Source organism: Erinaceus europaeus, unplaced genomic scaffold (genome assembly GCF_950295315.1).
Source record: "Erinaceus europaeus unplaced genomic scaffold, mEriEur2.1 scaffold_493, whole genome shotgun sequence".
Taxonomy (NCBI): Eukaryota; Metazoa; Chordata; class Mammalia; order Eulipotyphla; family Erinaceidae; genus Erinaceus; species Erinaceus europaeus.
The window spans coordinates 74653-88542 of record NW_026648191.1 but is presented as its reverse complement, the minus strand read 5'-3'; the positions used below and the strand labels follow the sequence as shown (position 1 = coordinate 88542).

The 13890-nt window shown below is 54.2% G+C and overlaps 1 protein-coding gene across 2 annotated transcripts in view; it reads right to left on the bottom strand.

Annotated features, from left to right (window-relative positions):
* Nucleotides 1-325: 325 nt before the first annotated feature.
* Nucleotides 326-13890, bottom strand: part of LOC103111582 (protein KIBRA) — a 61382-nt gene continuing 47817 nt past the window's right edge. For both annotated transcript variants that reach the window (XM_060184820.1, XM_060184821.1), the window contains exons 10-14: nucleotides 11490-11579; nucleotides 10157-10584; nucleotides 6132-6240; nucleotides 5878-5958; nucleotides 326-416 (exon numbers count right to left, since the gene is read on the bottom strand). In XM_060184820.1, coding sequence (XP_060040803.1) covers nucleotides 326-416; nucleotides 5878-5958; nucleotides 6132-6240; nucleotides 10157-10584; nucleotides 11490-11579 — 799 coding nt within the window. The remainder of the gene's footprint in view (nucleotides 417-5877; nucleotides 5959-6131; nucleotides 6241-10156; nucleotides 10585-11489; nucleotides 11580-13890) is intronic.

The window sequence follows — 13890 nt, the reverse complement described above, 5'->3', positions numbered from 1 at the left end:
GGAGAGGGGAGAGAAAGAGAGCAAGAGAGAGAGAGAGAGAGAGAGAGAGAGAGGGAGAGAGAGGGAGAGAGAGAGGGAGAGAGAGAGAGAGAGAGAGAGAGAGAAAGCTGTCCCCAGTGTGGTGCCTGGCCTAGGGCTGGGTGGGGGGTGCAGGGGCAGGAGGCCCGGCTCCCATGCCTCCCGGTGCCGCCGCCCACAAGAGCCCAGCAGCAGCAGGGGTATCCCCAGCAGGGACCTGGACACACCTCTGTCCTCGGTAGCTGGGGCGGGGTGGTGCTGGGCAGGACAGGACCCCATACTCCATCCCCCGAGCCCCCCTAGTCACTCACACTTTCTGGTCCTGCTGAGGCTCCAGGGTCCGGAGGCCGCTCAGCTGCAGGATCAAGATGGCAAACTGCTTGTTCTTCTCGTTGTACCTGAAGCGACAGGGCACCCTGCATCGGAGGGGACCCCTCTCCCCGTCTGCCTGCCTGGGGCTGTTGGGGCTGTGGCCCCTGTCCAGGGCCACTGGGGTGGCACAGCCAGTAGGTGCCTGACCCTGACACTCACTCACGGCCTCTCCTCAGAAAGGATGGGGGGGGAGTAGGCATAGGGTGTGAGGCTGCAGGGCCAGCACATGCCACAGTGAGGCCGTGTCCCCCTCCCCTCCATAAAATAAACTTAATAAACACGGGGGGACCTGGGGCCTGTGAGATAGCTCACTGGGGAGGGCACCTTAGCCGTGCACAGGACCCAGACTGGAGCCCAGCCCCCACTGTGCTGGGGGAAGCTTCAGTGCTGTGGTGTCTCTCCCTCCCTCCCTCCCTCTCTCTTTTAATAATATAAATATTTATTTATTGCCTTTTTGTTGCCCTTGTTTTATTGTTGTAGTCATTGTTGTTGTTGTTGGATAGGACAGAGAGAAATGGAGAGAGGAGGGAAAGACAGAGAGGGGGAGAGAAAGACAGACACCTGCAGACCTGCTTCACCGCCTGTGAAACGACTCCCCTGCAGGTGGGGAGCCGGGGGCTCGAACCGGGATCCTTATGCCGGTCCCTGCACTTTGCGCCACCTGCGCTTAACCCACTGCGTTATCGCCCGACTCTCTCTCTCTCTCTTTTCAGATTATTTATTTATTAGAAAGATAGGAGAGAAAGAACCAGAGATCACTCTGGTACATGCGCTTCTGGGGATTGAATTCAGGACCTCATGCTTGAGAGTCTAATGCTTTATCCACTGTGCCACCTCCTGGAGCACCCTGTCTCTCTGTTTGAGGCTGGCCCGGAACAGCATAGGCCCAGCAACGAGTAAGCAAATGAGGGTGGGGCCGGTTTCTCTCTAATTTGAAACTTTCTTTTTAAATCTTTTTTTCTACCAGAGCACTACTTAGCTCTGGCTTATGGTGGTGCAGGGTTTGAATCTGAGACCTTGAGTCTGGCATGAGAGTCACTTTGCAGAACCATCTAATGTGAAACTCTCTAGTATGTAATAAACAAACTAAATAAATCTTCAAGAAATGTCACTGGGGAAATAGTCCAGCTGGCACGGCATCAGCCTTGATTCCTGAGCTTCTAAATTCATTTTATTTATTTATTAGATAGAGACAGAGGGAAATTGAGAGGAGGGGGAGATAGAGAGGGAGAGAGACAGAGAGACATCTGCAGCCTTGCTTCACCACTCATGCAGTTTTCCCCTTGCAGGTGGGGACCAGGGGCTTGAACCTGGGTCCCTGTGCACTGTAATGTGTGTGCTTAAGCAGGTGCACCACCGCCTGGCCCCGATGCCTGAGTTTCTGACTTCACTCCTCAGTATGTCAGTGTGACAGAGTGATGCCTGGGGTTCTCTCTCTCACATGCAACAACAAATAAACTTAAATTATTTTTTAAAATTTACTTTATTGTGGATAGAAACAGAGAAATTTAGAGGGAAGGGGGATGGAGAGAGGGAGAGAAACAGAGAGACATCTGCAGCCTTGCTTCATGGATCCTGAAGCTTCGCGCAGGGCTCGAACCTGGGTCTTTGCACACGGTGATATGTGCATTCTGCCAGGTGTACCACTGCCTAGCACCTCCCAGCCCCCCCCATAAATTATCTTTTTTCTTTTTTAATTTTTTAATATTTATTTATTCCCTTTTGTTGCTCTTTTTTTTTTATTGTTGAGTTATTGTTGTTGTTACTGATGTCGTCATTGTTGGATAGGACAGAGAGAAATGGAGAGAGGAGGGGAAGACAGAGAGGGGGAGAGAAAGACAGACACCTGCAGACCTGCTTCACCGCCTGTGAAGCGACTCCCCTGCAGGTGGGGAGCTGGGGGCTCGAACCGGGATCCTTACACCGGTCCTTGCGCTTTGCACCACGTGCGCTTAATCCGCTGCGTTACTGCCTGACCCCCTAAAAGATTTTTCTTTATTTGGTTTTATTTTGCCAGCTGGATGATCCCTGGGGCTCGCCGCCTGAATAATAAATCTATTGCCCCCTAGTGGTCAGTTTCTTATGCTTCAGTCTTTTTTTGTTGTTGTTTTTTCATCTCTATTTGCTAGGACAGACAGGAAGGAGAGATGGAGAGACAGACAGACAGACACCTGCAGCACTGAAGCTCATGAAGCTTCACCCTGCAGGTGGGGACCAGGGGCCTGAATCTGGTTCCTTGTTCTTGGTGATACGTCTGCTCAAGCCCGTTGGTTACTGCCGCTCTCCCCCATAAAATAAACCTTTAAAAATATTTGTTTATTGTTGCCTTCAGGGATTTCAGGATTGGTGCCAAGATTGAATCCATGGCTTCTGGTGGCCATTTTTCTTTTATTTTCCTTTCTTTCTTTCTTTCTTTCTTTCTTTCTTTCTTTCTTTCTTTCTTTCCCCCTTTCTTCTTCTTTTTTTTTAATTTTCTTTCCCCTCCAGGGTTATCGCTGGGGCTCGGTGCCTGCACTAAGAATCCACTGCTCCTGCCAGTCATTATTTTTTCTGTTTTATTGGACAAGACAGAGAGAAACTGAGAGGTGAGGGTGAGATAGAGAGGGGGAAGAAAGACACCTGGGAGTCGGGCGGTAGCGCAGCAGCTTAAGCGCACGTGGCACAAAGCACAAGGACCGGAGGAAGGATCCCGGTTCAAGCCCCCGGCTCCCCACCTGCAGGGGAGTCGCTTCACAGGTGGTGAAGCAGGTCTGCAGGTGTCTGTCTTTCTCTCCCCCTCTCTATCTTCCCTTCCTCTCTCCATTTCTCTGTCCTATCCAACAACGACAACAATATCTACAACAACAATTAAAAATAATTAACAAAGGCAACAAAAGGGAACATAAATAATAAAAAATAAAAAAAATAAAGATAGACACCTGTAGACCTGCTTCACTGCTTGTGAAGTGACCCCCTTGTAGGTGGAGAGCCAAGGGCTCGAACCCAGACCTTTGCACTTAGTACTTAACTCGGTATGCCACTGCCCAACCCCCTGGTGGCCATTTCCCCCTTTTTTCTTTCTATTTTATGTTTTACTTATCAATACAGAGAGAAATTGAGAAGGAAGGGAAGATAGAGAGGGAGAAAGATAGACACCTTCAGACCTGCTTCACTGCTGATGAAGTGCCCTCCCTGAAGGTGGGGAGTAGGGGCTGGAACCCAGATCCTTGTGCCTGGTGATCAGTGTGCTTAACCAAGTGTGCCATCGCCTGGCCCCCTTAAATTTTTATTTTGAGGGGGCTGGGTGGTGGCACACCGGGTTAAGTGCACATAATGTGAAGCCCAAGGACTGGCACAAGGATCTCCGTTCAAGTCCCCGGCTCCCCACTTGCAGGGGGGTCACTTCACAAGTGGTGAAGCAGGTCTGCAGGTGTCTGTCTTTTAAAAAAATATTTATTTATTCCCTTTTGTTGCCCTTGTCTTTTAAATTTTATTTATTTATTTTTATTAATGAGAAAGATAGGAGGAGAGAGAGAAAGAACCAGACATCACTCTGGTACATGTGCTGCCGGGGATTGAACTCAGGACCTCCTGCTTGAGAGTCTAGTGCTTTATCCACTGCACTACTTCCCAGACCACTTTTTTTTTGTTGTTTTGTTGTAGTTATTATTGTTGTTGTTACTGATGTCATCATTGTTGGATAGGACAAAGAGAAATGGGGAGAGGAAGGGAAGACAGAGGGGGAGAGAAAGACAGACACCTGCAGCCCTGCTTCACTGCTTGTGAAGTGACTCCCCTGCAGGTGGGGAGCTGGGGGCTCGAACTGGGATCTTTACAACGGTCCTTGTGCTTTGCGCCGCCTGTGCTTACCCCGCTGTGCTACCGCCCGACTCTCAGGCATCTGTCTTTCTCTCTCCCTGTCTTCCCCTCCTCTCTCCATTTCTCTCTTTCCTATCCAACAACAGCGGCAACGACAACAACAATAATAACAACAACAATGTAAAGAAGATGGCCACCAAGAGCAGTGGATTTGTAGTGCAGGCCCTGAGCCCCAGAGATCACCCTGGAGGCAAAAGGAAAAAGATGTTCTGAGTGTCTGAGGCTCTGGGCTTGTACCCTGGGTCAGTACCTTGCTAGAACAACAGGGGCCTCCAGAAATGGCAGAGCAGGGCCGTGGTGTCCTTCCCTCCCTCAGTCAGTCTGTCCAGCTCCGTGCAATGAATACTCTCTCTCTCTGCATCTGGGAGGCTGCTCAGTGTCACTGCGAGGCCCGGCTTCCCTCCCAGCCTCCCGGCACTGCGTCAAAGAAAGTCTCTCCAGGCTGGGGGTCTGGATACTGGATCACAATGTCCACTGGAGAAGCAGCTACAGAAGCCAGACCTTCCACCTTCTGCATCCCACAATGACCCTGGGTCCATACTCCCAGAGGGATAAAGAATAGGAAAGCTGTCAGGGGAGGGGATGGGATACGGAGTTCTGGTGGTGGGAATGGTGTGGAGTTGTACCCCTTTTATCCTAAGGTTTTGTTAATGTTTCCTTTTTTTAAAAAAATTTTATTTATTTTTAATGCCCTTTTGTTGTCCTTGTTTTTATTGTTGTAGTTATTATTGTTGTTATTGTTGGATAGGACAGAGAGAAATGGAGAGAGGAGGGGAAGACAGAGAGGGGGAGAGAAAGATAGACACCAGCAGACCTGCTTCACCACCTGTGAAGCGACTCCCCTACAGGTGGGGAGCCGGGGGCTCGAACTGGGATCCTTAAAGCCGGTCCCTGCACTTTGGGTCAAATGTTTCCTTTTTAAAAATAAATAAATAAATAAATAAAGAAGCCAGACCTTCCACCTTCTGCTTCCAGAGGGGGAGACATTAGGGGAAGGCGAACTCCCATTCCACTGGGACCTGGAACAGTTGTGACCTTTGTGTTTTGCACCACCACCGAGAGGGAAGGGAATCAGGAGAACACCCAAGGAAGCCAGGTGCTGGTTTTCCTCCCTGAGAGGGAAGTTGTAAGAGGTGTCACCGTGTAGCTTAGGAAGGAAGTGGAGGTGGGGTCTTAGAAGGGAATAAAAATGGGTGAAAAAACAGATACATTTATTTAGTCAAGCCATATCTGTGATCTTGGGAGAACTATGGTGGTTCCCATGGGGGAGGCACAGAACTCTGGTGGTGGGATGGTATGGAACCCTACACCCTGTTATCTCAGAACCCTGGAATCACTGTAAGACAGCAGGACCTCTTGGGCGCACAGGCCATCCTGCGTTAAGAACGAGAAGCCTGGGCTGCAGCCTAGGGCACACAGATGGCAGGAAGCAGGAAGCTGGGGACAGTAAGACGAGGTCCAGACAGACAGACAGACAGACAGACAGACAGACAGGAGACCCTAGCCTGGTCCCCATTGGGTCTCCCCTGCAGGTCAGGCAACCAGGGGTGCAGGGGTATGGAGGGAGGAAGGCCGGTGTCCCCAAGAGAGCCCCCACACCCCCCGCAGACCCCCCACCCCATCACCTACTTCAGGGCTAGCTGCACCCGGGCAGCTCCCACAGCTTCTGACCCTTCACTGCCACAGGTGATGGCTTCGGGGGCATCCAGTCTGCAGAGAAGAGGGGGGCTCAGCTTCTCTGGGGAGGGGGGGTGGAGGCCCCTCCCCAGGACGGCTGGGGCTCCCCTCCAGAAAGGCCCCCTCTCCCCGGTGGCCTCACAGAACCACCGTCCCCCAGACCACAGAGGCACTCGCCCGGGGCCCAGGCAGCAGTCTCCCCTCACCTCTGCACGGAAGCCTCATACACGCCACTGTCCCCCGCCACCGACTCCTCTGACACGGCTGCTGACACGGTGGCCACCTTCAGACCGCAGCCCCAGGCAGGTGTCCCAGCTGCAGGGCAGGGAGGTTAGGTGGGCCCAAATCAAGCTCATTCGCCCTGAGATTCCCGCCAAGGCCCAACCACATGGGCCTCTAGGCTCTGCTGGGTGGGGTGGGGTGGGGTGGGGCAGTGAGACCCAGGTTTGACTGCCCAGGTGCAGATCTTGGCCCCGTCACTGCTCAGGACCCAGGGACCCGGCTCTGTCTCTGTGAGGCCCGGACTCCTGGTGGGACGTGGGCCGCAAGCCCATCCTGTAGGGACTGTGGTCCTGTAACGCCACGTATGACCTGGCGGGACACCACACAGAGCGGAGGCCACACGAGGCCCTGGAGGTGGGCGCCTGGTGGAGGGACTGGGCGGGGCAGGGGCCCGGGGAAGCCTACTGCCAGGGCTGGGGAGAGAACCCTTCACCCCGAGCGAGGACCTGGGCTCAGGCCCCAGCACCACATGGGGAACTACACAAACGGGAAATGAGAGGGTATGCTGCGTGTCTCCTCTCTCTCTCTGCTTCCATCCAAGGAAGAAGAAAGAGCAGTGAAGGAAGGAATGGGGGAGGAAGGAAGGGGAGACTCTACTGCTGGACAAAGCAGGCTCAGAGCCCCCAGCAATAAAGGAAACCCATCACTACTGTTCTCCCTGGGACTGCCTTCCCATCTCTGGCGGCCCCTCTCCCTGCCCCCTCCTTTCTTGTGGAGCCGAGGGCCTCAGCCCTGTGTGATTTCACTCAGACAGAGACAGAGAGGGAGAGACAGTGAGCTTCCTCCAGGGCTGGAGCGCCTCCTGCGAGGTGCTGGGGCTCCAACCAGGGCTGCCTTGTGGAGCTGGGCAGGTGCCCTGCTCGGTGAGCTACCTCTCCAGCCCTGCCTGCCGGGGATGCCTTCTCCACAGGTCCCCACCCAGACCCTCTGCAGGGGTAGGGGGTGGGGCGGAGGAAATTCTCAGCAGGGACTTTCTAGAGGCTCTGAGGACACAGCCGGGAGGGGAGCCTGGTCTGTGGCCCTGGTCCTGCCCTCCTAGGCAGCCTCACAGGGACAGCTGAGAGGGGATGCCTCATCATGCTCCTGGCTCCGGGTTTGAGCCCTGGTACTACATGAGAGTGCCATGGACACCACATATGAAGCAACTGTGCTGTGGGGTACCTCTCTTCCTTGTCTCAGCTGCTCTCTCTTTAGAAACACAGAATAGTGGGGGGAGCAGCTCAGCTGGTGGAGCAGAGGAGGGGGAGCAGCTCAGCTGGTGGAGCAGAGGAGGGGGAGCAGCTCAGCTGGTGGAGCAGAGGAGGGGGAGCAGCTCAGCTGGTGGAGCAGAGGAGGGGGAGCAGCTCAGCTGGTGGAGCAGAGGAGGGGGAGCAGCTCAGCTGGTGGAGCACAGGACTCGCCTGCCTGAGGCTCCTGGTTCGGTGCCCAGGGCCTCCTGTGCAGCTGAGTGGCGCTCTGACTTCTCTCTCTCTCCTACCAAGTTGTCTGTGTCATGCAAAACGCATAAAAGTAACGCTCACAGACACAGGTGAAAGCTGGGCCAGGCAGGGGCTGGTGGTGGCACACTGGGCTGAGCACACATGTTCCCAAGCGCAAGTACCTGGGTTCAAGCCCCTGGTTCCCACCTGCAGAGAGGGAAGCTTCATGAGTAGGGCTATTTTTGCTGTCTCTCTCTCTCTCTGAAATTTATTATTATTATTATGATGATGATCATTATTTTGCCTCTAGGGTTTTGTTTTGGGGCTAAGTGCCGGCAATACAGACCCACTGCTCCTGGCGATAATTTTTTCTTTTTTCTTTTTCTTTCTACTATATTGGATAGAGACAGAGAGAACTTGAGAGGGAAGAGGGAGAGAGATAGGGAGAGAGAAAGACAGACACCTGCAGAACCACTTCACCTTTTGTGAGGCTTCCCCCCTGCTGGCGGAGAGTGGGGTCCTTTCGCAAAGTACAGTGTCCGCTTAACTGGGTGCACCACTGCCTCTCTCTCTCTCTCTCCGCTCCCTGCCGCAATTTCTCTCTGTCTTGGAAAAACAAAACAGACCAGAAGGCTGCCCAGCAGTTTCACGCAAGCCTGAGGCCCTGGCTCCCTCCCCAGTCTCCTAGGAACAAAGAATGCTGCATCAGAAGTGTCTGAAGAGAGGGGTGATCGTCGGGCTCCAGGCGGCCTCTGCACCAGCCCTTCTGTCACACTGGGAGCCTCCGTGGGTGGTGGCGGGAGCTCTGGTGTCTCTTCCTTTCAGCATGTGCCCTGGCTGATGGCTGGGCTGGGGAGGCCCCCCGCAGGCAAGGCCCACGTGCCAGGCCCTTGGGTTACTCCCTGGAGCCACCAGAATGCTCTCTGTCCCCAGGCACGATGGCGTCCGGTCCCGTCACCCCCTGGCTCTGAGGGGCAGGGGGCCTGCAGCACTGGGGGTGAAGACCCAGCTCCACCCTCAGCCCGGGACCGGCACCCTGGTGCTGGTGTCTGCTGTGTCTGGCTCCTTGCCCCACCCCAGCTCCACTCAGGTATCACAGCCCAGCCTCCGGTCTGGGAGGCTGTGGCGGCCCTGTCCACCTGCCTTGACGTGCCATCCTTCTGAGCCCCAGGGGCAGGGCCTACCTGTCCTCAGCACTGTCCTTGCCACGAACCCTGGGCCTGACACTCAGCATTGCGGCGGCACTGTCTCAACGAGCGTTCAACACCATCAGCCCAGGCCCAGCACCGAGCTCTCCCCTGCCTTTCAGCAAGCACAGCCTGCCCTGCTCCAGGGCCTTCTTTGTCTTTTGCCACTGAGGTTGTCACCGGGGCTCTGTGCCTGCACTATGAACCCACCACTCCTGGAGGCCATTTCTTTCTTTCTTTCTTTTTTTTTTTTTAAGTTATTTATTTATTTATTCATTTTCCTTTTTGTTGCCCTTGTTGTTTAACATTGTTGTGGTTATTAATGTCGTTGTTGTTGGATAGGACAGAGAGAAATGGAGAGAGGAGGGGAAGACAGAGAGGGGGAGAGAAAGACAGACACCTGCAGACCTGCTTCACCGCCTGTGAAGGGACTCCCCTGCAGGTGGGGAGCCGGGGGCTCGAACTGGGATCCTTACGCAGGTCCCGGCGATTTGCGCCACGTGCGCTAAACCCGCTGCGCCACCGCCCGACTCCCTTTTCTTTCTTTTTTAAATTATCTTTATTTACTTATTGCATAGAGACGGCCAGAAATTGAGAGGGGATGGGGAGACGGAGGAGAGAAACAGAGAGTAAGCTGCAGCCCTGCATCACCACAAACAAAGCTCTCCCCCTGCAGGTGGGCTATTATTTATTTATTTTTTATTTTCTTCTTTCCTTTATTTTCGTCCTTTCTATTATACTTGGTAGGACAGAGAGAAATTGAGAGGAGGGGAGACAAGGAGAAGGTGAAAGATGCCACTCAAGTAGTTGTCCCCCTGCTGGTGGGATCTGGGGGCTTGAACCTGGGCCATTGTGTTTGGTGACGTGCACTCAACCAGGTGTATCACTGCTCAGCCCCCTCTTTCCTTGATTTTTTAAATTTATTTTTTTATATTTTTAAAAAAATATTTATCTTATTTATTTATTCCCTTTTGTTGCCCTTGTTGTTTTATTGTTGTAGTTATTATTGTTGTTGTCGTTGTTGGAAAGGACAGAGAGAAATGGAGAGAGGAGGGGAAGACAGAGAGGGGGAGAGAAAGACAGACACCTGCAGACCTGCTTCACCGCCTGTGAAGCGACTCCCCTGCAGGTGGGGAGCCGGGGTTTTTTTTCTTTTTTACGGTGTAGACAGAGATAGAGAGAGAGAGAGAGAGAGAGAGCCACCCTAGCCTGGCTCCACCCCCCTTGGGACTTCCCCAGAGCCCTGTGCTCCATTTACATTCAGGCAGGGAGAGTGCAGGGGCCATCCCAACAGGGCTGGGGTCCCTGGGTGCACCCCTCTCGCACCCTGGGGCTGCCTGCTACCTGGGTCCAGCGGCCTGCCCTCGACCGCGGCCCGCTCCTCCAGCCGGAATGGCTCCTGGGGGCCGCTGAGGCCCAGTGCGCAGAGGGCGGCGTTCAGCTCAGCGTCCTCCTGCTCCAGGGGGCTCAGGAAGGCGTCCCCAGCCAGCAGTGGGGAGCAGGGTGGTGACGGCGAGGACAGGGAGGAGCGCGGGGACAGGGAGCTCAGGGAGCCTGGCTGCCGGTCCCCAGCCGCCACCTTGTCCGCTGGCCGGGAGCCAGGGGCGGCCTCCAGCAGCAGCAGCTCCAGCCGGCTCTGCAGCTCCGGGGCCAGAGGCTCCAGGGCCTCGCCGTCCAGGTCCGTGAAGCTGGCGGAGGCTGAGGAGTCCCGGCTGGATGCCAGGGAGGCGGGGCTGCTGCCCGAGGACAGGGACTGTGTGCTGCCCGGGAGGCTGTTGGCAGGAAGTGGCGGCCTGAGTGGGGTCCCCGCTTCCCCAGAGGACACCCCAGGAGGCCCGGACAACAGGGACGCAGACCCAAGTCAGCTCTGCCCTCGGCCCACCCACCTGCTCACATAGCACCTCTGAATCCTCCAGCCCATGCCGGGCACACCCACCCTCTGTCCATCCATCTGGTCATCATCCTTCCATCTCCCCACATACACACCCCAGCCATCCCTCTGTCCATTCATCCCATGTCCGTCCATCCGTCCCTCCCTCCCTCTCCCCACTTGCCCACCTAAACCAGCCCCATCCATCCATCCATCCATCCATCCATCCATCCATCCATCCACCCACTCACTCATCCACCTACACAGCCTACCACACTTCCAAAGATCCATTCCTATCCACCTGCCTGTCCCTCCAGCCCCCAGCCCCTACTTCCTGTCCCTCTAGCCTTCCCTTCATTCGTCTGTCCTCCTGGCCTCCACCCATCCGTTCACCCACCTGTTCACCCACCTACACAGGCCTCTGCCCTCCACAAATCCATTCATGTTCACTCACTGACCCCTCCACTTCTTCCTCCCTAAACCCACCCACCCACCAGTCCGTCCATCCATCCATCCATCCATCACCCTCCCATCCCCCAGTCAGCTTTCTTTCTCCCTAACGTCTTCTTTCCCATCCCATCTCTATCTCCCAGCCGTCACAGGCTGCCTTCCGTGTTACTGGCATTTCCCCGTATTTGAGTCCAGCCCCAAACAGCGTCTAGTGCATTTATCCAGATGGGACTTTCTATCCTGAGAGTCACGGCAGGGGGAGCAGCACCTCCCACCACCCGCCGGCCCTGCGGGCTGAGCTGGGGGGGGTCCAGTCTCCAGCTTAGACGATGGGGAGGGTCAGCCCAGGTCACTCACCTCCTCAGCTGGGAGTGCAGCGTGGCCAGCTGCCAGGCCGTGTCCTCCAGCTCCCGCAGCAGCTGGTTCTTCCCGCTGATCAGCTTCAGCCTGAAGAGAGAGAGTGCGGAGGACTCCCTCACGGCCCTGCCCCGCACCACATGTGCACACACAGAATCACACACAGACACACATATACACATGCACACACACAGGCACATACACACAGAGAGGTAGGCACACACGTGCACACAACACACAAATGCATGGAACGCACATGTCTGCTCAATAGAATCTGCCCCCCCCCCGTGAAAATAACATTTTAAGAGCACAGGGATTATTATTAGTTACTGTTATTTACTAACTTCTGATCCCTTCACATTTCCTTGCACAGAAAACGTGCAACAAAGTTGTCCCTGAAGAGATGAATGACTGGCAGATGGACTGACGGGCCGATTGAATGGACAAAGAGAAACTGGGGTCCACTATTCTATTCAGAGTGGGCACAGGAGATCTGGGCCATAGATGGGAATAAAGCCTGCTATAAGACCCAGGGAACTCAAGCTAGTGGCTTTCTGTCTGTCAGTCAAGTCCAGAGAGAGAGCTGTGTAGGCTTTCATGACATTTAAAAATAAACTGGTGTGTGTGTGGGTGGGGTGGGGGGGTAGTTGCCAGTGTTTAAAAGTTAAGCATGCAGACACTCTTTTGTTGGACTTTGGGGAGTCCAGCAGAGAAGCCTGGTTTAGAAAAGGGTGTGTGTGTGCCCGCAGTCTGGCCCACCACCTCGCTTGCCCAGCACGGCCTGGAGAAGGGTCTCAGCCTCAATGCTCAGCGGTTTTCAGACCAGAAGCCACAGCCCTGAGCACGTGGTCAGACCCACACATACCCTGGCCGGAAGCAAAGGGGCAGGTGGTCCCTGGGTCAAGGAGTGGAGCCCTTTGGGGAGAGGCTGCTCTCGGTCACAGGCTTCTGGGGCCAACGTGGGCCTGCTTTTTTTTTAAAAAAATATTTTATTTATTTATTCCCTTTTGTTGCCCTTGTTGTTTTATTGTTGTAGTTATTATTGTTGTTACTGATGTTATCATTGTTGGATAGGACAGAAAGAAATGGAGAGAGGAGGGGAAGACAGAGAGGGGGAGAGAAAGACAGACACCTGCAGACCTGCTTCACCGCCTGTGAAGTGACTCCTCTGCAGGTGGGGAGCCGGGGGCTCGAACCAAGATCCTTAATGCCGGTCCTTGCACTTTGCGCCACGTGCACTTAACCCTCTGCGCTACCACCCAACTCCCGCTTTTTTTTTAGTTATTATTATCTTTATATATTTATTGGATAGAGACAGCTAGAAATTGAGAGGGAAGGGGGAAATAGAGAGAGAGAGAGAGGGAGAGAGAGAGACACCTGCAGCCCTGCTTCACCACATGCAAGGCTTTCACTCTACAGGCAGGGACTGGGGGCTCGACCCTGGGTCCTTGCGCACTGTAACATGTGTGCTCACCAGACGCGCCACCACCCAGCCCCCCCCCGGGCCTGCTTTTTATATTTTATTTATTTTATTATGATAGGAACAGGAGGGAGGAGAGAAGAGCAGGTAGTGGTGAGGAGCTGGGCAGTGGCACACTCGGTTTAAGTGCACATAGTACTGACTGTACAGACCCATGTAAGGATCCAGGTTCGAGCCCTCGGCTCCCCACCTGCAAGAGGGACGCTTCAGAAGAGGTGAAGCAGGTCTGCAGGTGTTGGTCTGCTTCTAAATTCTGCTTCTATGACCCCTTCTGTTTCATTGGTTTAATCCCCCTGCTTAACACTGTGTTCTATTTACATAACCACTGTTAACTAAGCACCACCCTGCCTCCAGGGCATTGGTTTAATCCTCACTGTTTTGCAAGCTTTTTCCTTCTCCCCACCCCCTATGCTACGTACATCCTCTTCCGACCTGACTCTTCCGCCTCAGGATAGATAAGGACAGGATTGTGATTAGAGATGGCTTAGATTGCGCTGTGTTGCACATGAATAAAGACTGACCTGTGTACCACTCAGCCATGAGTCCCTGGTCTCTCTCTCCCGCCCGTGAAGCTAGCTCGACATGCAGGTGTCTCTCTCTCCCTCTCTAACTCCCCTTCCTCTCTCAATTTCTTTGTCCTGTCCAATAAAATGGAAATAATGGCCGCTAGAAGCAGTGGATTTGTAGTGCTAGCACTGAGCCCCAGTGATAACCCTGGAGGCCAAAAAGAGAAACAGAAATAGCGTGAGAGGGGAGAGAGGTGGAGAGAGACAGAGAGACACCTGCAGCCCTGTTTCACCACTCACAAAGCTCCCTGTGCAGATGCGAACTGGGGGCTTGAACCTGGATCCTCATGTACAGTAACATGTGCACCCTGCTGGCTGTACCACTGCCCAGGCCCCAGTCTCCTGCTTTTGATGC